General features: G+C 42.8%; 1 protein-coding gene across 1 annotated transcript; it reads left to right on the top strand.

Annotated features, from left to right (window-relative positions):
* Positions 1-825: 825 nt before the first annotated feature.
* Positions 826-22,191, top strand: LOC133399236 (DNA-binding protein RFX7-like). The gene is made up of 9 exons (XM_061670615.1): positions 826-932; positions 3,554-3,587; positions 10,000-10,091; positions 10,164-10,286; positions 13,252-13,372; positions 13,782-13,862; positions 13,971-14,184; positions 15,450-15,733; positions 16,650-22,191. The coding sequence occupies exons 1-9, from the start codon at positions 826-828 to the stop codon at positions 19,725-19,727; spliced, it is 4,134 nt and encodes a 1,377-aa protein (XP_061526599.1). The 3' UTR covers positions 19,728-22,191.
* The last annotated feature ends 1,436 nt before the right edge of the window (positions 22,192-23,627 follow it).

Here is a 23,627-nt window from a genome sequence, read left to right as displayed (position 1 = left end):
TGTGGTCTACTTTCGAACAAAATGTAAGGGGGGGAAACGCAACAGAAAAGCCATCGATATTGATCAGCTTCAAAACAAGTATTTTGAAAGCATACAAATGAATGACTGTAATTTGATGCTTTTGATGCCACCTGAAACAATTACTTTAAAAACAAACAAAAAAACAAAATACATTTGATTGTTAAAAATGACTATTTTCCATACACATTTGAACCTTTTTTTCTTGTTTAACTACATGGACGCATGACCTGGCCCGTCTGCCCGTTGTAAAAATCAAATGTGGTTTTCTTGAGCGCAAAACGTTTGCCGACGACCTTGCAGTATACCGTGCAATACTGTACACGCTGTAGTGCAAACTAGTGGAGCGGGGCATCAATTGCGTTGTGTTTACGTATGATTCTCCCCCCTACCACCGGATTGCCCTGGACGCCACTGCGCATGCGCGTGCCTGACAGCTACTCCACGGCGCGCACGGACACGCACGAGTCCCAGAAAGGTGAGCTGCGGCCGAGGGACTAACTCGTCGTTCCTCGCACGTCCGCCCACCGCTTGGGACATTTGCGCGTTGCGTCCGGGTACCGGCGAGTGTTTGACGCTTCTTTCTTTCCCATGAAGAGCGCAAAGTGCGGCGGGCCGGAGGGGCGACATGTCGGACGAGCGCTGCTGGCCGACGACCACAACAACAACAACAACAACACGGCGCGCCGATGATGCTGCTGCTGCTGCTGCTGCTGCTGCTGATGATGATGATGTCGGCTTAGCTCCGCGACGACCTCCCCTTGTTTAAGTCGGCCCGTCCACGCCGCCTCGTTGGGTTCGCCTGAGATGGCCGAGGAGGACCCCCGGCAGCAGCGGCAGCAGCGGCGCCTGCTCTCCGGGCTACAGGGCGCCGAGGTCGGGGCTCTGCAGCTCAGGATCAAGAACTCCATCTGGTGAGGGGGGCGCCCATGCCATGCTTGCGTGTTTTGTATTTGCCAACCTTTTTGTGCGAACATTTTGGTGTGATATCCCCTCCCGGATCTGGTCCCAAAAAAAAAAACACCTTCAAATCGCAGTAAAACATAATTACTTTTCAACATATCTTATATTATATATTACCGTAGCGACATCGCTCGCACCTAAGAGCATCGCCCTAATAAATAAATAGCATATAGATGATTTGAGTTGAATTTTTAAATAGCCACCCTGCGAGGCAAAAAGATACACGTGCAGTAAAGACTCTCCTAACTTCGGCGAACAACCCAGGCTAAACGTAGCTCCTCCAACATACTTTTGACACCAATTCCACCCTTCTTATTGGCCGAGGCTTTTTGTGCCATCGTGTGTGTAGAATACAAAAAGTGAGTTTTTCAGCTAATAGCGGAGGATAAGTTCCACCGGAAAACAATATGAATTTGTGAAATGTAAATATGAGCGGGTTCACTGTATATTTCAATGTTATTACAAATACGTGAAATATTTGAGTGGTTTTGGACCTTGTGAGAAAGTTTGGGCACCTGTGATTTAAATGAACATTTACTGGATATGCTGGGGCACTGCCTCACTTGCCCCTAATGCAAACTTCACTTCTTTCACCAAAATAAATGGAGGTGACTGCTTTTACATTTGAACCCTTCATAGGTTGATATATTTAGATGCGGGACAAATGTGGATGTGCGACTGTGTAATACGCAGATGTATCGCGTCAGAGAATTCAACTCCTTCCTCTTGGGTAAGAAGAATGAATGAATGAATGAGCACAACAAGGACATTTCTGTATTTCCTGGAGTTTATCCCAGCTGAGTCTGGGCGAGAGGTGGTGTAAACCTTTGACTGGCTGCCATATAGACATTTAAACATGATATACAATAGACATTACATGTAAACATTCACACATTGGGCAATTTAGAATTATATTGCAGAAACGGACATAGCTAGATCCATGGGTTGTAAAATTGGAGAGATTGTATTTGGTTGCTGAGTTCAAATCACGTCTGGACCAAAATGACGCTTTTCTGTCTGAACCCGAAGAAGCAAGACAAGGAAAGTTATTTGCAACTGAGCAGGTGATGGAGGGAAGGCAGTGAGGGAAAACAATACCCCAGTATCGAGACTGGAATTGAATAGATCCGTTTAATCTCTTTCGAGTACTAGTTTGTCTCTAATCTGTCGGTCGAAAAAACAGATCCCAGGTCTAATCTGTCGTACCTGCTAAATGTGTCCTGAAAGCAAGCTAATGAGAGATCACCGGGCTCCTGGTAGCAGCGAATTAAAGTGAACTGTTCTCGGTGCGGCTTAGGGCCCCCGCGCTGACCCTCGCCGAGCCGGTGTCCTTAAATGTGACCCGCTCGTACCTTCTGTCTCGCTGTCAACAACAAGATGACCTGTCTGCAGATTAGGAATTAAACCTGGCCAAGTCTGCCCGCCGCCGCCGCCGCTGCAATCCCGCTCTGAATGAGCAAAGCAAATATAGCAGCTGTTAGTTGACAAACATGTATTTGATGTGGACTATTTACATTTTCTCAACTTGTGTCAGGCCCAGTAATAAAATAAAATTAAAAAAAAAAAAAAACACACAATGGCACCATTTATTTAAAGGCATCTACTGAATATGGTGGGGCACTGCATCATTTCCCCCGAATGCAAACTCTCTCTTGTCGCTCTAGTTTGGGATCCTCATTTGTTTGGATTTAAAAAAGGAAATAGGGCAGCGTGGCGGATAGATGTGAGTTCATCTGCCGCACACTTCTGAGGTTCTGGGTTAGAAACTCAGCCGTGGCCTTCCTGTGTGGAGTTTACAGTTTTCCCTAACCCTAAACCCATGAGTTTTATACAAAGTCTACACACCCGTGTTCAAATGCCAGGTGTTTGTGATATAAAAAAATGAAACCAAGATAAAGCATTTCAAAACTTTTCCCACCATTAATGTGACCCATTATCAGTACAACCCAATTGAAAAAAAAATTCTTTGCGAGAGGGTAAGTCTAAATAAACAACTGAGATTGTGGTTGCGCAAGCGTGCACACCCTCTTATAACTGGGATGCGGTTGTGTTCAAAATTAAACAATCACATTCAAATTCATGTTAAAGGTGAGTCATTACACACCTGGCACCATTTAAAGTGGCTCTGATGAACCTCAAATAAAGTTCAGCTGTTCTAGTAGGACCGGGGTGTGTCGACTTTGTATATAATGACGCCGATCTTGATTTTAAAAAAAATTGATGGATGGATGGAAATAATGGAAGAAGCAATAATCAGTGCCACTTTAATAAGTCATCTTGTTGCTCATCCTTCCTGTCCAAAGTGTAGATACATATTGCTCCAGTGTGCACAAACTTACTGTGATTTAATATCATATAATATTGCAACAGACAGTATGACAATGTGAACAGCCTTGTCTTTTAACATGTGATAGCATGTGTCCGTGGTGGTGGGCTACATGACCTGAAAGATGCTGCAGGGAGGGTCAACTCATGCCAGACATTCCTCTGCTTTATAAATAAATGCGCCAGCGCTCATGTTACATAGCAGCCTACGAGCGTACTAATTTATACTATTATCTCTTCTTTTCAGCAAAACGGTTCAATCAAAAGTGGACAACATTCTGGTGAGTATTCTTTTGGTTAGATACGTACTTTGTGCTTTTTATTAAATATTCAAAAACGACTGTAAATGACTGCCGATTTGACCACAACAGTGACCACGATCAAAATGAGGGGTTGCAATGTGGCTTTTAAGCTGACTACTTGGGTTTGCTGTTTTCTTTACTAATGTAAGTGGAAATACAGCGGTGCCTTGAAATACGAGTGACCCGACTTGAGCTACGAGCCGTTGTTTGGCCAATTTCTTTTTTTTTTGTTTTTTTTTTTCTGATAACTCCCACTTGAGGTTTACTGTCAAGTTAAACATAAAACAAAGATAATTACTTATTGAGTATCTTAAACAACAACATAGCTGTGCTTTGAATAAGTCAGTTTATCTTAATGCTGAGAAACAATGCAAAACACCATTGGCGGGCTAACGAATAGCATTGGTTATAAGCTTTTAAGCAACTGATATCTGAACACAAACGGTGACGCAACACATGTAGACTGATAATATAACAACACTCATAGGCACATATTCTTCATCCTCTGCGAAAAACGACTAATATTGCCGCAGTTTATTGAGGTGTTTTGAGTGGCTCCATGTAGATGCGTAAGTGTATTATAGTGCCCCCAGGTGGCCAAGGCGCACACACCAGAAGGAGCTTGTCCAGGGGGATATCCATTCCAATCCATTGTTGAATTCTTTACTTTCTATTTAATTATATATAAAAACAAAGTTCTGTGTGATCATATCGTGTGCCTGTAGGCATCCACTGTCTTGGTCAAGAAAAGCAGAAAAGTGAGTCAGAAACTAAAGTCCGAAGAAGAAAAACAACAATCTGTACAAAGAAACAGATTCCTATTCATTTCAGTTTGGATAACTTGCTTTTAAATGAATTCATCAGTCAATAAATGTTCTCACACAATGTGCTGACATCCTTTTGTTCGGCTTTTGAGGCATATTTTTCCAGAAAATGTAAGTTGAACTTCAAATGATATCCTTTTTGGAGAAATACATTTGGGAGGTTCCACAGCATTCGGTCTAAAGATCCGCTATGACTAAACGTAGACCTGGGGAATCAACCTTCAGGATGTCCGACCCCCTTACTGTCATGACATCTTGGCTGCTTGCTGCCCCAGGAAACCTGTGGTTCCCCAACGACGGCAACAACAACAACAATAACAGAGACGGGAATTAAAAAAGGTTAAATGGATGTGTTTATTCTTAGGAGTCCAAGTAGAGAAATGTCTGAGTGGAGGCACATGCTGGCACTGTGCGCAAGTGTATTTGCGTACTCTGCATGCAGTGGGAGCATCCTGAGCTACAGATTTGATTTCATTTGACCCCCATCAGATCCTTTCTTGGGTATGGACAAAATCCTTGGGACACGACTCTTAATTTGTTACTTTTAGAATCAAAGTTTGGACGAGACCGTTTGAATGTTAATTCTCAATTGATTTTGAACAATTCAATGCTTCAAGCATTGTGGTAACAGTTTGAGGAAGGTACTTTCTTGTTCCCATTGGGCAAAGCGAAGTCCATAAAGGCCCACAGGGGTTCTTCGGTTTACGACAGCGGTGGCGACGTGACCCAGATTGGTTTCTTCACACTTTCTTTCACTAACCAACGCTAACGCTGGATTACTGAAAAACAGTAAATACGAACTAGTTCAATGCGCATCAAGACCGTCATTAACCAAAGACCCCTATATTTGAATGAGTTTGGTGTGAATAGTGATATCTAAGCTCACAAATGTACTCCTGGACGAATGCACACCAATTCCTGCAGACACAAGCCAAAATCCTGTCGAAGGACTTCCCAGATCTGGTTTTTGAAAAAAAAAAAAGAAAAAAGAAGTGTACGTGCACAGTGGAACCCGCTGTTCGTGGGGAATATGGACCATGCCTGACCGTGCATAATTGACGCCTATTATATTTGCCATGAGTTTTATTTTTTGGAAAAAGTGTGAAGTGGGAAAATACTGCCCCCCCCCCCAAAAAAAAAAACAAAATCACCCAAAAAAGGGGCTAAATTGCAAAAAAAAAAAAAAAAGCAAATAGGTGAACCCACGGATGCCAAACTGTGATGTTCGGGGATCCACTGTACATGGTACATGCACCTGCGGTGAAGACTCTTGGTAACTTCCACTAACAACCCAGGCTAAACTTATCACCTCCCTGAGATACAAAGATGCGAGTCTCTCAGTGGAGATTTATCACTTGAACATACTTGCTCGACTCCAATTACTACTTCCCTATTAGGCAGGGTTTTGATGCCATCCTGTGACATCTCGGGTGCTGTAGAAAGCGCAAAAACATGAATAGTTGAATTTGTGAATCGTGAACTGGGAATAGTTGATGATTCATTATACTTCACTTCCTCTTAGGTGTAATGTGTCTCAATACTTGTGTCCATATATGCTCAACAAAGAGTTGACCTGAATACCAAGTGTTTAGATTTGAATTTCTGGACCTTCCACATTGCCCGCAGCAAAGAGAACATTAACCAGGCGCATCAGCATCGTTGCTTGCCCCTTTATCCTTGAGCATCATTAGTACACAGTGCCGCTCTCTGCTGAGGAGGCCACGTCAAGGACAAGTCAGCCAAAGATGAGCGTGATGAATGAACACCATGCTTCTGTGTTTCAAAACATGCAGAAAAGGAAGGGTACCATTCAGGCTGGATTTTGGCTTTGTCAACAGTACTGTACTGCTAGGTAAAATAATATTCTACATGCTATAGTATGTGTGACACCTACTTTTTATCTGTTTGCGATGTGTTCCCATAGTGCTGATCTGTATCTCTGTAGTTTACACTGGAGGGGAGAACATGGATTAAACAAAGCCTTGCACAAACAGTCCCAGAGGTCATGCATAAGGTTACATGTTTGGTACTGATGTGACATTAAGGCACGTCTGTCATTGCAGTACTGTTGCCCGCCACAAGGTGATTAGAAAATGTGTGCTTTTCCCTCATCATTCTACCTTAGATTTGATAAGTGGATATGAATTTGATCACACACTGCACATTTGGCTCAATTTATGGAAAATCCAGTTTGAGGGTGCATTTTTCTGGAACTGGTAGCTCAGTGATGAGAGGTGAGGGACTGCCTCATCAACCAAGCTCATTCCAGGCAGGAATTAGTCAAGTTTAGCCTGGCCTGTGCTGTTACTACACCATTGACAGAATCGAAGATGGCAACAGGGAAAATAAAATAAATCTCAGATCATGTTTTTACGACTCACTTATTTTGTCCATATTTTGTCTGATATGCCCTCATCTGTCCATTTTATACAGCGCTTGTCCCCCATAAGGGTTCCAGGTGAGCTGGAGGTTATCCGTGCTGACTTTAGGGGTACACACTGGATACATACAGTGCAAGAGAAAATAACTATTCACACTCACATTCACACATTTGGGCAATTTCAAATCTTCCGTTGGGATGGTGTAGGATCCATACTAAGACTTAATATTCCATGTACTATTAACATTGGTCATGGAAGCACCTAAAGGTTACAAGTGGCTGTCTCGCCTTTGTTATTTGTAAACTAAAACTAAACTATTGAGTCTCTTAGTAAGAGATGAATTAACAGTTTTATAGTGTACGTCTGTTCAGAGATGGTTTTTCAACCTTAACTCCTCTTTCAAAGCATCTTTCTTGTCTGTCCAGAAATGGACAGTGCAAATTTTTCCTTATTTCAGTTTTTCTTTGAGATGCAGGTAGACAGCGGAGTCTTGACCTGAAGAGTTAGCCCATCTGTGTTGAGACATGCACCTGCTCAGTGGTTGCTTGGCTTCCCCAATATATACACCAATGAATTCCTCACTCCATTTGAAAGCATACACAAGTTATTTTCTGGGTATAGGGTGCCCGGTCTTTGGGATGTACCAGCTTTTGTCTCAAGGTGCTACCAATTTTGAAGTATACTGAAATGTTGTGTAGGTTAAAAATGCTTCTGAGTGAGCAAGTTTGAATGGTGTGAATCTATTTAGCCCCTTAGACGCAGAAAAGCCATTATTTTCCAACATTTTACCGGATTGCTTTCCTTTGTGTAAAGTACTGATGAAGGATGGGTAGGTTGAAATCGAGCCATAAATTTGCCGTCTTCCGAGATAGTATTAGAGGCGAAACACTGCAGGTACATGAGGAGAGTGTAAGGTTGTAACACCTGACACTTACTGCCCATGCTCCTTTGTGTCGAACACATCGTTTTCTTTCCCCAACGAACAGTTTTAATCCATCCATCCATTTTCTACCGCTTATCCGAGGTCGGGTCGCGGGGCAGTAGCTTTAGCAGTGACGCCCAGACTTCCCTCTCCCCAGCCACTTCCTCCAGCTCTTCCGAGGGGATCCCGAGGCGTTCCCAGGCCAGCCGAGAGACATAGTTTCTCCAGCGTGTCCTGGGTCGTCCCCGGGTTGTCCTCCCGGTGGGACGTGCCCGGAACACCTCACCAGGGAGGCGCCCGGGAGGCATCCGAATCAGATGCCCCAGCCACCTCATCTGGCTCCTCTCGATGTGGAGGAGCAGCGGCTCTACTCTTGAGATCTTCCCGGATGACCGAGCTTCTCACCCTATCTCTAAGGGAGAGCTCGGACACCCGGACGCCCAAAACCTATTTCGACCGCTTGTATCCGGAATCTTGTTCTTTCGGTCAAGACCCACAGCTCGTGACCATAGGTGAGGATAGGAACGTAGATCGACAGGTAAATAAAGAGCTTCGCCTTTCATCTTAGCTCCTTCTTTACCACAACGGACCGATACAAAGTCCGCATCACTGCAGACGCTGCACCGATCCGCTTGTCGAGCTCCCGTTCAATTCCTTCACTCGTGATACTTGAACCCTTCCACTTGGGGCAGGATCTCATCCCTGACCTGGAGAGGGCACGCCACCCTTTTCTGACAGAGGACCATGGGCTCAGATTTGGAGGTGCTGATTTTCATCCCAGCCACTTCACACTCGGCTGAGAACCGCTCCAGTGAGAGTTGGAGATCATGGCTTGATGAAGCGAACAGAACCACACCATCTGCAAAAAGGAGAGATGCAATTCTGAGGCCACCAAACCAGACCTCCTCTACGCCTCGGCTGCGCCTAGAAATTCTGTCTATAAAAGTTATGAACAGAATCGGTGACAAAGAGCAGGCTTGGCGGAGTCCAACCCTCACCGTAAACGAGTCCGACTTACTGCTGGCAATGCGGACAAAGCTCTGACACCGATCGTACAGGGACGGAACCCGTATCAGGGGGTTCGGTACCCCATACTCCCGAAGCACCCCCCACAGGATTCCCCGAGGGACACGGTCGAACGCCTTCTCCAAGTCCACAAAACACACGTAGACTGGTTGGGTGAACTCCCATGCACCCTCGATGACCCTGCCAAGGGTGTAGAGCTTGTCCACCGTTCCACGGCCAGGACGAAAACTACACTGCTCCTCCTGAATCTGAGATTCGACTTCCCGACGGACCCTCCTCTCGAGCACCCCTGAATAGACCTTACCAGGGAGGCTGAGGAGTGTGATCCCCCTGCAGTTGGAACACACCCTCCGGTCCCCCTTCTTAAAAAGGGGGACCACCACCCCAGTCTGTGTCAAACAGGACAGCCCCACAACATCCAGAGCCTTTAGGAAAAATCCCTATTTTATCAATGTTTTACCCAGTCTGTTCTTGCTTGTGCTTTTATTGCTCGGTATGGCAGCACTGTGGTGACAGACAAAAGGCCCAAGGCTCACATTGTCAAGGTGGCTGAATAACGAGAGAAAGACTAAAGACTCATTGACCAGCATGCTCTTCACCACTGCCTTGAGGTCCTTCTTTCTGGCTGCAAATTTACTGTAGAGGCCCCTATTACAGGACAAATAGGACCAGGCACAGAGACTCATTTGTCCCCAGACCAATGAAATTGCTAAATGTGTAACGTGACACAATAGTTAAGGTGTAACTAGTGCATCAGACTGTGTATCTTTGTTTTTATCTATCAACTTTCTAGGTCTTGTCTGCATTGTGTACTTTTTAAAAAAATTGTCTTGACTGTTTTAAAATGTATTTACTGTTTCTAAGGTGTCCTAACTGTCTTTTACCCCATCTGCAAGACAAGGTTCCCTTTGGGACAATGAAGTACCCTAATGTGAACTGAATGCAATTGTGCTGATGCTGCAACGCATCTGATCTAATTATCCCATGAGGCGCACTTTGGCTGTGTGAACACACACTTCAAACACGGAAACGTTCCACTTCGGCGAGCTCGGCTACTGTTACACCGGCAATTTATTGGGAAGCCATTGTGACTGACAGGCGATCAGTCCACGGTGTCAGCTGAGATAGATGGCTGGATTGATGCCTGTTCAAGTGCAAAGAATGACCTTTGCTCTTTGTGGAAGATGATGTTTTGTTGATAAATGACATTTTCTGTTTCCCCCTTTCTCCTTCCACAGCAAGATGTTGAAAAGTTCACAGACATTGAAAAGCTCTACCTCTACCTTAAGTTGCCTTCTGGTCCCATCCCCAGCGGCAGTACTGAGAAAAGGTAAACAACATCAGAAGTAATAGTTGGTGTGAAAGACTTTAATGAGTTAAATGAATGAATGTGTTTTATCAGTGATCAGAGTGCTGTGTCATCAAGCCGCACGCAGCAGATGCACGCCTTCAACTGGATCCGCAATCACTTAGAGGAACACCCGGAGACCTCGCTCCCCAAACAGGAAGTCTATGATGAATACAAGTGAGTCCTTTCAAATGTTTCTTTCTTGATAAGAACGGAGGCTTTATTACTACCAGGCACATTAGTTCATGACAACCACAAACGTTAACATCAGAGACCTCCAAATTGCTGCCAGCTGAAGCATCTTTATAAATAGACGCTGCAGTCCTGAGAATCACAGCGCAGCATGTGCTGGTAATATTAGAATGGAAAGTCTGAGACAGCCATTGAAATGCTCTGGCAGTGTTACGTAACTGTCTTTCGAAGTCAACTAAATTCAGCCCCCTCCCCAAACACACACACACACACAGATATATTGGCGCCTTTGGGGAAGACAGGTGAAAAGGATCACGATGTGAAACACTCCTAGACATAAAAGCTTTTATTGGTATTTCATTTCTATTTAATAATTGATAACCACAGTTGCCGTTGTGTGCCGCATTGAGCACCTTCTGCAAAGAATAGACTACAGTATATAGTGTACTCACCAGCCACATCATTAAGTACACTTGCACGGTGTAATGAAATTCCAATAGAAGAGCTATATCAAAATTTGTGTCAAAATTATAAAAATAATACTTCTCCGTTTGCACTAAGGCTGCAGCTACCAAATAGTTTTAGAATACATTTTTCTACAGATTGTCCCATCAATTAATCAAGCAATCGAATAAAAATGTATTTTGAATTCTTAAACAACAAAATGTGCATGTGCGGTGCAGGTATTATTTTTGTTCAGTTGGGGTCTCCATGCTCATGTTCCACACTGTAGTATCTGTGACATTGAGTGTGTGTGGCTGTAAAAGGTGGGGCCTGGCCTCATGAGAAGACCTGTCACAAAAAAATTTTTTTAAGACAATATATTGTCCCAAAAATTACAATAAACGATAATATTGTTGTTGTTTTTATGCTCTGAAAGTATGAAAAATTAGACTCGCCCTTATCATTTTTTTTGTTCTATTTTTTGCTTTTAAATCAGTATGGTTTTTATTATTATTATTATTTCCTTTCTTGTTTCTCTATCAAATTGGTTTTCTTTACTCATTGATTTGGCTTCCCCCGAGTCTGAAATAAAGAATAAAGAGCTGCAAGACCAGCCTGGTTTACATGGACCCTTCTATTCCAATTATAATCACTTTAGAAGCCCAAGCTGAATCAAAATGCTCTATATAAACACCTCAATCGGAATAAGCAGGGCGACTCCAAATGGAATTTCATTCGGTTTCACGGGGGTGGAATATTACTTTTGCCAAGCCGACCAGAAATACATTTTCACTATGTATGCTGTCATTTGGAATAGAGCCAGGAAGCGCTCTGTCTGTGCATGCTTCATCTCAACATAAATGGACGGTAACGTCATTGTTTACGCACGGCGTAAATATGGCTGCTCCCGATGGATCTTGTTTTTAGCTACTTATAAGTTGTTTTTATCAAGCGTTTTTTTTTTTTTTAAATAAATGTATAAAACCACTCCCAACTACTGTGATGAATAGACGACGGACCTCCATCTTGATAAATGACGTGACGTTCACGACGAAGTGCGCATGTCACACCCGATCGGAATAGATCCCCTCACATGTAGACAGTTGACCAGCGAGCTTCAATCAGATTGATTTCAATCGGAATGAGAAAAAAAAAAAGTGTCCATGTAAACTCGGCTACTGTGTACAGTAGTTGGTGCACTGAAGACGAGCCCTTCACCTATCAATCAAATATACATTGACGTTCGCTGTGGTCAACTATTGGCCGAATAATGTCTGCCACTGAGGTTATGCTTAATAAAGAGTTAACGTCCCCGCTATGATGTTTTAAATGACAACGCCGCGGTGGAGCGAGCAGTTTAGCTCCTTAACTCGTTAGCTCGCAGGCTAGTCGTGAGCTCGTAAGCTAAAGACACAACAACAACAAACCTGTAACTTTAACTTAAGTTGTCTCTGTTGTCTGAATCTAGGCGTTGCACGTGGAATATTGGACGGAGCCAACATCGGCAACAGTGTACAGGTCCGCCGGCGTTCCATGAGCCCACTAGCGGCTAATGAGACAGTCGTTCAACTCGCCCACTGTGTTTATCTGCGCGCCGACTCACCACAACAATGACAATTTATCGAGTCCGGAAAAACTATCGTGTCCATTTTATTTATTGAACAATAAGTGGATAGAGTAATTAACGTGACAGTGATGTGGGAGTCAGCAAATGAGAGTGTGGCTGTTGTGAGCTCAGGTTAGCGGCTAGCTTTTAGCCAGTCTGCGTAGACGTGCTTTTGTGGTAAGTTGGTTCTGCTTTGTCGTACAATCGACACATTGCATTTTATCTTCTTTTCTAATTGTAAAATAATCTCCCGTATTTGAGCATTATCGGTCTTTTACGGAGTCTTTCCTCCTGGCTCGACACCATCGCACCCATTTATTTATACAGGGAGTGGTGCGTGAGTCTGCAAGTAAGATTAGTCAATGTGGAAAAATGATCGCTCCAAAGCTTCGAGGCAGAGATTTTGCTGAGGCTTTTTTGTAATCGAATTGTTCGAGTTATTCGATCGTTTCCGCACTAGTTTGGACTCTATACGACTAAGAGTTGTCTAATAGTCGTGTAGCAGAAGGTAACCAAAAATATTGAAAACATTTCTCAGCAAGATTTACCGCAGGGACAACCAGAGTAATATTAACATATTATATAATTAATATCTCTTTGACAATGTCAATTGCAATGGAGAATTATTATATTTGTAAAAGCAGAATTTTTCATACCGTCGTGTATGGATCTCATTAGATTGTGTCGCACACAGTGTACATCTTTGGGAGTCTGCCCTGTCAGTGAGATTCTGTTGCCACAAACTCTGTACATCTAAACATGCTGTAATCTAATCCTGTTTTATAAAGAAAATATATTTATGGCTTTTTTTATTGTTTGAATGGACACAGGTCCAAATGAATCAATTTAGTGTACAGTTTCTTCCAATTCTTTTTTTTTTTTTTTTTCTCCCCCCTTCAGGAGCTTCTGTGACAATCTTAACTACCATCCACTGAGTGCTGCAGACTTCGGAAAAATGATGAAAAACGTCTTCCCCAACATGAAGGCGCGTCGACTTGGCATGAGAGGAAAATCAAAATATCCTACACTGGAATGGACTGTAACAGCCTGTCTCTACTCACTGGCCATCTGTTCTTACAGTTCATAAGCTCGCTAAATATAGACATGAAATGAAATAAATTCCCCCTCTGAAGCAGGGGCATAATACACAAGTGCTCGGGGGAATTCGCTGTGATCTTGACCTTCGTGACGCATGACACTTTTTTTTTTTTTTGGTTTGTTGTCCTTCTTATGACGTAAAAGTCCAAAACTTTACATTCATGACCTTCAGTCACCCAGAGTGCTATCATTGTGTTAAAGTAAACCATATTTCTATGTCTTATAATATGGAGTTTACCTGTACTTATAGATTATATATTTACAGTATAAGCAATAATGAATCAAATCTGTTTTGGTTTTACACATATTTATCTTAACACTGCCTTACATATTGCTATAGCGGACTGAGGAAGAGACCCTTTGTTCACTTTCCATGTTTACCAAGTCTGGAGTTACACAAAACTGGAGAAGGAGTGAGCCCATTTTCATCTCTCTTTCTTAAATTTCACAATGAATCTTTGTGTTTTTAATGAATTTCTCACCGACATTGCCAATTTAAGCATGCATTTATTGTGTTCCAGCTGCATTGTGACGGACTGGACTCAGCGGGCCACCTCGGCAGCATGAAGGAGGAAGTTCGCTTTGCGGCTTGTGATCTGGTGTGTGAGTGGGCTCAAAAGGTACTGAAACGGCCCTTTGAGGCGGTGGAAGAGTTGGCTCGCTTCCTGATCGACAGCCACTACATCAGCAACAAGTCCCTGGCAGCTCTCACCATTATGACAGGCGCAGCAACAGGTGAGCAGCTGGTTGTTGGCCCTTCGTGCACACATTCAGCGACATCTGGTGGCAGTGGCTTGGTGCTGCTCTACTTGTGTTGTAACGTGAGGGCTTTGAGCATATATTTGCTATCCTTAGAAAGCCGTTTTGAGCATTTATGCGATATCTTTGACATCTATCTTAAAGTAATAGTATCCTCTTTGTCCTCACAGTAAGGCAATTTAGCGCACTAGTAGAATGACTGTATCTTACTAATAAGTTTGTTTTCATTGTTAGTGCCACTCTTGGGCTAGTATGTAATTAAACCTTAGTAAACTACTGTGCTGCACTAGTAGCAATAATAGACCCAACTAGTAGAATATGTCACACACTGGTAGCCTCCTGGAGACTAGCACTAAAATGCCTACTCGTAGTTTTGCCTTGCTCGTAATGTATAAGTTAAGTGTGCAGTAGTGAAAGAAACATTCCTAGTAAGATCCCCACTGGTTGCCAGCTAGTCACATGGATCATTCATACAAACATTCACACTCACATTCACACCTATGGACTATCTGTATTCTGCAGTTAAACTTACGTGAATGTTTTTGGAATGTGAGGCAAAACCAGAGTGCAAAGAGAACTCCCACTCAAGCACAGGGAAAACATGCTCCACACAAGAGGGCTTGCCTTGAACCCAGAACCATTCAACTATGAGGCAGTCATGCTAAACACTAGGCCAACATGCTGCCCAAGACAATATATTATATTCTAATCAGTAATAACATTTTAATGTGAGTGGTAAGAGTGGAACATTGCTCACAACCACTCAGGCAGATTTCCAACCTTTAATGAGCCAAGGCACATATTTTACATTAGAAAAATCTCCTGGTACACCACCAAACAAAAATGGCAAGAAAAGCATATATACTGAAATAATGATGATCTTGTCTTACTTTACTCACAAATACTTATTCAGTATGAAATCTGCGCCTATTTAGTTGAACACAAAGCTATTATTATCTGAATGGCTACAGGTGGATAAACAGATTATATTTGATTATATTATCTAGTGGGAGAGCATTTCATTGTTCTACCTGTCACTTTACATCACTGGCATAGAGAGATGAACCTAGATACATTATTTGTATTAGATAAATAAGAAGTAAAACTGGATAATTTCCCACAGCACAGCTGATTACCTTTCCTGACACGACACACTATTTGCATGTTCTTCTACAGCATTCTCATGCTATTACTGCTTGATTCATAATTTCAATTTAAGAGTATTTATCTATTTATTTCAGAAGTTAAGCCTTTGCAGACGGTCTCAGCTTTTGTGCCCACCGCCGACGCACACTGCTTCCAGCCTCAAACGACAACTCTGTCGTCTCCAACTGTTGATGCCAAGCAGCAGCTCCAGAGGAAGATCCAAAGGAAGCAACAAGAACAAAAGCTGCACTCACCCTTACCCGGAGAGGGTTTGATCAAGACTGTAGATGACAGCTGTGGGCAATGTTGTAGCCCAGTCTCTCTTTCTCCTCAGCCAACCATTGGCATTGTGGTCACTGCTGTCCCAAGACCTACCGCGGTGAGAATTCCCCCCGCCCCCGTTATTTTTTCTATTTATCCGACACAAACGAAAAGTAAAGAATAAAACACTGACTAGAGGTGAATACTGTACAATAAACTAAAAAAATAGTTCATACTACATGTTGAAAATGTCATCAAACATTGTTTTGACTTGACTGAAGTAAAGGTTTTAAAGAATAAATTAGAGATGAACAATTACGTGATTAATCCACAAGATATTGATTATCAAAGTAATTGACAAGTATTTTGATAATCGTTAACTTCAAATTGTCCAAATCCTTGTAATTTCAGCCTCCCAATGATAAATATTCTCAAATTTTCTTGCATGAAAGCAGACTGATTATCTCTCTGTTTAATTGAAGTAAGACATTTGCAAACATCTGCTTTTACTTTGGAAAACAATGATCAACATTTTTGCCTATTTTCTGACAAGTTACGGACCAAACCAGTAACTGAATAATAATCCATTTATGTTCGTGCATTTTGTGCACTTTAAAGTTGAAGTAGTCCTATTTTTGAATAAAGAGATGGAAATTGAATGTTTTTTTAAAAATCCAATTCATTGAAAAAATAATTGACAGATTATTCAATTATTAAAATAATCATTAGTTGCAGCCCTAGAATAAATACTATGAGGAAATAATATATAGAAATGTATGGACATGCTATTGGGTGTAGTGTTGGTTAGAAAGGAAGGACCTACAAGTTAACCATTCCTCACAGCGATTGCTGCTACTACGACAGTTTTCGGAATTGAGAATGAAAGAGTTTGAAAATCACAAAGAACGTCTGAGATTAATTACTCAGGTGATTAAAAAATTTAGTAGTTGTCAATGGTTAGAATGTACCATTTTAATCTACATCCTCACCTACAGTTGAGTGATTTTATTCTGATTGACTTTCCTTCTCTGTAGACGCAGCAAAGCCCCCAGCTGATGTCTGCCAGTCCAGCAGGAACCGAGGAGAGCAAAGTGCTGCCTATAAACTTCCAAGTGGTGACCCAGCCAGTTCAGCCAGTGAAACAACCCTCAAAGACCTCCCAAAATATTCTACCAAGTCACGTGGGGGAACGCACAGCTCGGCAACGCTATCCTCAAATCCTTCCCAAGCCAGCGGCCACCACTGCTATCGCTTTGTGCTCGCCCTCCACCATGATTATTGCCAACAACCCCATCAAGACTGTGATGACCACGTGTCACGTAAGTCCCGTCAGTCTGGTCAAGATGACAGCCATATCCCTCGCACCCCACAGCGGCAATGCCACTACTTCCCTTACAAACACCACAATGAGGCCAGCATCTGCAGGCATCAGCAGCTGTACCGTGTCAGAGGATATCCTGAGATCCCGTCAAAATACGAGGAGTACCTCTGCTCTCCCCATTCTGCCCCCGATGACGAGGCCTGAGCATGTTGACACCCATGACATTGATGTTGAAATGGAAGTTGAAGATATACACAAGAACAGACAAAATCAAAATGTGAGCAGTTTAATGATGCCTCATGGAGCTTTAGCGCAGAGGGCTGCTAGCGTGCCCATACCTCAAACTAAAGTCTTCCAAGCCCTGGAGGAAACATCCAGCACGGAATATGATGTAAATGTCCGCTTGAGCAACAACACCGCAGCGGCCATTGAAGCGGGCATTAACATTAATAACAACACAACTAATACAAGCACTCTGGATTTAGCTCCTTCCTGTCAGAATATGAAAGCTGCCTCTATATGCAACACCAACATAGTATCTTCATTTGGAGAATGTATCTATGCGACCAAGAGCTTCCGGAAGCGCTCAGGCCTCAGCCCAGGCCCAGTCTTCTCTCCTGTCAAAAGGGCTTTTCTGTCCCCACACCCAGAAGAGAGCACTGCTGCTCTTGGATATGGGAGTCGAAGACCTGAGAGTGCACCAGTTACCCGGGAGATGGAGATGAACATTAACTCTCTTCTCCCCAGTCATGTCCATACACTTGGCAATGACTCTTTCAGAGCCAGCGGCTTCTTTGCTGTTGCCAAAACACAGAGCTCAATGCACAGGAAAAACACTTGCAATGTTATGGAAACCTCTGTCGGTCACCCATCAATCCAGCAACCAGAGGAGCACATGATGTCTGACGTGCATTCCATGCCTAATAATTCCAATTTGTCAGTAAGTCTACAACATGTTCAACAACAGACCTATGCTCAAGCCAACCCTGTTTCTGGACCACTGGATTTTTTGGATCAAGCATCCACAGCAAGTGAACTCCCTATGCGGACAGACATAGAATACTTCTCGTTTGATGATGATGTAACTCAAGACAGCATCGTGGAAGAGCTGGTCCAGATGGAAGAGCAGATGAAACTTAACAATAAACAACAGTTTGGAAACAATATCACGCTGCAAGGGCAGCAGGCTCCGATGGCACATAACATGATGCCCACCAATCAGACAATAAACACTTTCTGCCATGCTGCAAACAGCAGTGGCGTCAACAATTTAGTCCAAACACCAACACCCACTCCCACGTCGGAAATTACAGGAGTTCAAGGCTTGACCAGAGAGAGTCCCTGCTCATGTATCACCCCCATAACGCCAGTCGACAGCACCCTCGGAAGCAGTCAACACACTCCAGTCGGTACTCCGCTCTCCAACTGCAGCAGCACTGTGCCTCCCAGCCCCGTGGAGTGCAGGAATCCCTTTGCATTTACACCCATCAACTCTAGCATCACGAGTTTCCACGACGGCAGCACGGTCTCCAGCAGCCCCGTCAAACCCATGCAGAGGCCAACAGCCACCCACCCGGATAAGACCAGGCTGGATTGGATGAATAATAGCTGCAATAGCAACAGTGGGAGCTTAAATAACTCTAACAGCACCGTGGGAATCTTGCCCAGCTATCAGGGCCTCATAGATGACCACTTTCAAAAGCCTCACGCCTTCGCTGTCCCTCACGTAAGGCACCATGATGGCCGTTTTGGCCGGTTGACTCCCATTTCCCCTGTGCAGCAGCAGGTAGCAAGCATGGCTAACACGACCACGCAAGAGGGGTTCGCCGTGCCTGCTCCACTGGATAACAAGACCTCCAACCTTCTCGCTACGAGTGGATCTTTTCGATGTCGCAGTGTTAGCCCCGCCGTACACCAGAGGAACCTGGTAGGGAACACGGGAACTAGTGGCCTTCACAATATCCACCAGCAGTGTGTCTCCCCGTTTAACTCTCCGGTAACGCCTGAGGTGTTGAACATTTTAGCCAACAACCAGGGAAATCTTGGGGTGAGCAGCGTGGCTCAAAGGAGTCGCTCAGTGCCCCTCAACATCATGATGCAGACGGACGTTCTACCGATGCCGGGTCAGCAATGCAGCGGCAAAAATATCACTGATGTCCTTCTGAGCAAGCTGGATGCAGACCATGACCCTGTGCGGGTTATGGGTATTAATAATTTGCCTTCCGGCTATACGGCACGCATGAATCTCACTCACGTCCTCCAGTCTGAGAATGTCAGCCCGATCCCTTCGGACTCTACCGGCAGACGCGTGTCACTAAGGCCAAATTACCTCAATAATGAACAAATGTTTTTCTCTGCAAGCGACGGCCGAGCGCAGTCGGCCTCTGGGGGAAAGCATCAGCAGCAGGCCCAGTCATCACAGCAAACTTTGAGTTCACAGCGACAGCATTTGGGTTTCAGTGACACCTTAAAAGACGCCCCACCAGACAGCAGCCTTCATGCCGGCAATCAGCTGGTGCAACAGGTGTCGCTGCTAGCGGCAGGAGGGGCAGATTTTCCGAACGAACTCAGAATGTCTTCGGACTTCTCCAGTAGCATCAATGACCTTAATACACTGGATGCAAACCTTCTGTTTGACCCCAGTCGTCAGCAAGGGCAATATCAAAGTGCTGCTCCAGAGGAATTGGACAATCAGCCTCTGTTTCAGCAAATCACCAGCGGCACGACACATTCTGGTGGACTTGAGTGGCTTGAGAGCAAAGATCACACAACTGTCGGTTTGATGGGCTAAGAGTGGAGCCTCTTAATATCATGTTGACCATGTTGAATCTGTGGTTTCCGTTGTCGGATTGATGTATTGTAACTTTTTTGTGGAACACTGGACACAGTGAGGTTTGTCCAGTTTAAGTGCCGAGCGATGCTGAAATGATGCTGCAACCCTCTGATCAAAATGCTGGCCATTTCTTTATATCAGACAACATCGCCTCGTGTTGTTGCTGTAACAGCATTTCTGACACATGATCAAAAGCTCATGATAAAATTATACCTTTTTAAATGTATTTCCATCTATTTTGTAGCCCCCAAAAAACTGCAATTCAAAAATGTTTTGTATTTTCTGTAGATTATTAAAACATTCATAAATTTGTAGAATATATTCTACATCGATGACGAGCATTAATTCGTGAAGTCTGAAAAGTGATGCTTGCCACTGATGACATTTTTAAACAGGCCATTCTAAAAAGTGATCCAATCTAAAGCGATGCCCACCTCAGCCAGAGGAAACACTTTGCAGAATATTTAGCAAATGTAAATAATAATAATCACTATTATATGTGTGTAGAAAGTTTAGCGTGGTGTATATTTTTTGTACCAGGGGTGGGGAACCGTTTTCCTATCAGGGGCCATTTCAATCCTCAGAGGCCATACTATCCATCTATCCATCCATTTTCTGAGCCGCTTCTCCTCACTAGGGTCGCGGGCGTGCTGGAGCCTATCCCAGCTATCATCGGACAGGAGGCGGGGTACACCCTGAACTGGTTGCCAGCCAATCGCAGGGCACATACAAACAAACAACCATTCACACTCACATTCACGCCTACGAGAATGAGTTGTCAATTAACCTACTATGCATGTTCTTGGGATGTGGCAGGGCCAGATGAAATGCTCATATACGGTCCCTGAACAGATTCCCCACCCCTGATTTGTACAATCTTACATGTCAAGGTGGATCACAGATGGAGTAAATGCAGGTTATCTAATAACCAGAAACATAACTGGATGCAATCCAGCCCTCCACATGTACTAAATTTTTCTTTTTTTTTTAAAAGTCCCATAAGGTCGGTTGCCTGTTTATCAGATATCCATAAACTCACTCCTTATCCCCAAAGAGATAGGCCATATACAAATAAACGTTAAATTGAAGCCATAAAGCACTTTGAAATGGAATCATAGCTAACTAAAGGTTTCTTGAGACATTGTTTCAAAATGTTCAAACCATGTTTAACGTGGTGGGTGCAAACTAAAGAATGGCAAAATATGCAATTAGATGGATGAATATGATCGGAGCAATTGTCATCCTGCACAGACAATCTGAAAGTTGTCTATTAATTCTTCTACCAAAAAATGCACTGTGCTTTTTCTCTACAAGTCCTGAATCAAAACAGTAAGAAGGCCTTATGTCCATACCAAAGATCCATTTTAAAATGCACTAACATCTTGTGTCATGAAAGACTCCTGTATTGAACGGTGGACATATTGACAAGTTTTGAAGGGCTATAACATATGAGGTTGTACGAAGAAGACTTCGCTAATTAATGTATGATTTAACTTTATTTATTGTACAGTTAGAGTGAATGTGTTGATGTCAAAACCATTTAATCTTGCACTGTTATGTTGTTTTAAAGGCTCCAGCAGCGTGCATAATATTAGCACGGATACGGTTGAACTGTTTTTAATTTTGCTGTATGTCAGGATAACTTGGATGATGTCATGCACCGATGCATAAAAGGAATATCAATTGTTTTTCAAGTAGAGGAGTACAGTTCTTTAGACTTATTTCATGGTAGTTTTGAACCCGATGAGTACTTTCAATAATATATGTTAAATCTCTCCTGTCTTTTTCCTGTTTATTTTTATTGTGTCTAAGAATATTTAATTTGGTTTGCACTGATATTTATGTTCTTCAGACTTTACTACTCTTGGAATTGGTTCAGAGCTGTAGAACTGCCCTCCACTGTAGTTGTTATGTTGCCGTGTCGAGTGAAAATGAATATATTTTATGTGCTTTTTAAAGGGGTAGTGCTTGGTTTTTGAGGTCTTTTTAAAAAAATATATGTTAATAAACCATTTTAAGTACACCAAAATGCTGCAAAGAGTAAATGTCTGCATGTCGTAAAGATGTGGTACACGGCCTCCCTAAGTGGTACGTGAAAGAATCGCTGAATTAGAAGACAATAAACTTGAGAAGGCCTTTTATTGTCACAATGCCCTCTCCATTGCAGATGTTCATATATGAAGTACAGAAAAATAAAATTAGTAAAATATATATTTACAACAAAGATAATTAGTAATGCAAGAAGATGAATAGAATTGTCGTCTAAGTTGTAGAAATTCACAGTATATGAATTATTGCACAGATACATTGAATATTGCACAGTGGGTGAAAAAAGCACACATGGAGGTCAGGGTTTAGACGGGGGAGGGTGGGTTTAATGTCAATTTTCTGATATTTAGGCGCAGTGTTAATGTTGGAACTATGCATAATGTTACAGTGGCTAACACTAGTAAATATACTTTTTGGGAATAAAACCTCTGTTTTTGATTAACACTTGGACATGTTACTGTTTTTAATGTTGGTCATGGTAGTACTAGAGCTAAGTATTTTTCAAGTGGAACTTGGTGTAAAAAGTTTAAGAACCACTGGTATGGACAAACATATCAAGACACACATCTTACCCGTACATTTTAGACAATTCTGTACCGTGTATTTCCAACTTTTGTGTTTGGTGAATGGGCAATATTTTTTTCGGTTCCCAGTGTAAAAATCAATGTACCAGAATAGGTGTGTTGGTGTAGGTTTCTCATTGCACAATAGTTTGCCGAACAAACCTTTAATAATTGTCGCAGCCATTTTGCACTGTTGTGACTCACAGACACTATTAGACAAACTTCAGGCGTAACTAGTTACATGAATAATGGATGTTTTCTTCAGTTTGTCAGGACAACCTGCAAAGGAGCACGGTGCCAAGCGGAGTGGTGATGTTTTACTTTGTGACAATATCCATTAACGCCACTTCACTGTACTTAACCAACGAATTCAGTTCCCATTTGTCAATGTCTGTGATATGATTTCATCAAAATACCCCAAGGATCAAGAATTATCGCACCTTACACTCCCTATTTTTTGTCTTCTGAAAAGCCTGTTTAGGGCGGTGCTGTCTCATTGAAACGAGCCAGCGCTCACTCCGCCCCATCTGCTACTGGGAGAACGGCTTTCGTTAGATTTAGGGGGTGGCTACTCATTGAGCTCTGAGAAAAAGAAAAAAAGAAATTGCTTGTTGTAAAAAAAAAATCTCTATCCGACTCGCTGCAATTTTGATAAATACTATTTAATTTTGTTTGCCGTGATGTTTGACCTTCACTTACGGGTTTATTGAATGGTAGAAAGTCAAACACAAATGCAAAATGAGAACCTGTAGATGTGTGGATGGCGGCGTTGCATCGATTTGGATTTCAGATAAGCGCAGCTTTTGAGTGGAAGATAAAGATTATGTGATGAACCACAGCTTGTTGCATCGATTATGAGGTGGAGAAATGCCAACACGTTGGAAGTCTGACAAATTTAGGCATCTCACACATGAACAAAGTATGTATTTGCATGGTATGAACAGTGAACATGTTGTGGTAGTTACTAGAAAGTTTTGTGTCGCAATCACGAGAAAAGATGATGGAGTTCATGAAGTTCAACTCGGGCCATGCGGTGAGTCAGCGTCGCCCATGGTGTATTTTTTCGCCGTATATCTGTAAATAATACATAAATTATGCTGCCATTAAAGCCCTTCCATCCATCCATTTGTGCGGGGAAGCAGCCTCAGCGGGCTTGTTTTTATTGAATAGTTTGAGGTGTCTGTCATATTACCATCAAAGTCACTGCTCGGCTTGACATGTTTCTTTTCACAAAAAGCTTGTTCTC

Source organism: Phycodurus eques, chromosome 2 (assembly GCF_024500275.1).
Source record: "Phycodurus eques isolate BA_2022a chromosome 2, UOR_Pequ_1.1, whole genome shotgun sequence".
In the NCBI taxonomy this organism is placed as follows: domain Eukaryota; kingdom Metazoa; phylum Chordata; class Actinopteri; order Syngnathiformes; family Syngnathidae; genus Phycodurus; species Phycodurus eques.
The sequence above is the reverse complement of the archived record's forward strand: the minus strand, read 5'-3'. Positions and strand labels throughout refer to the sequence as shown.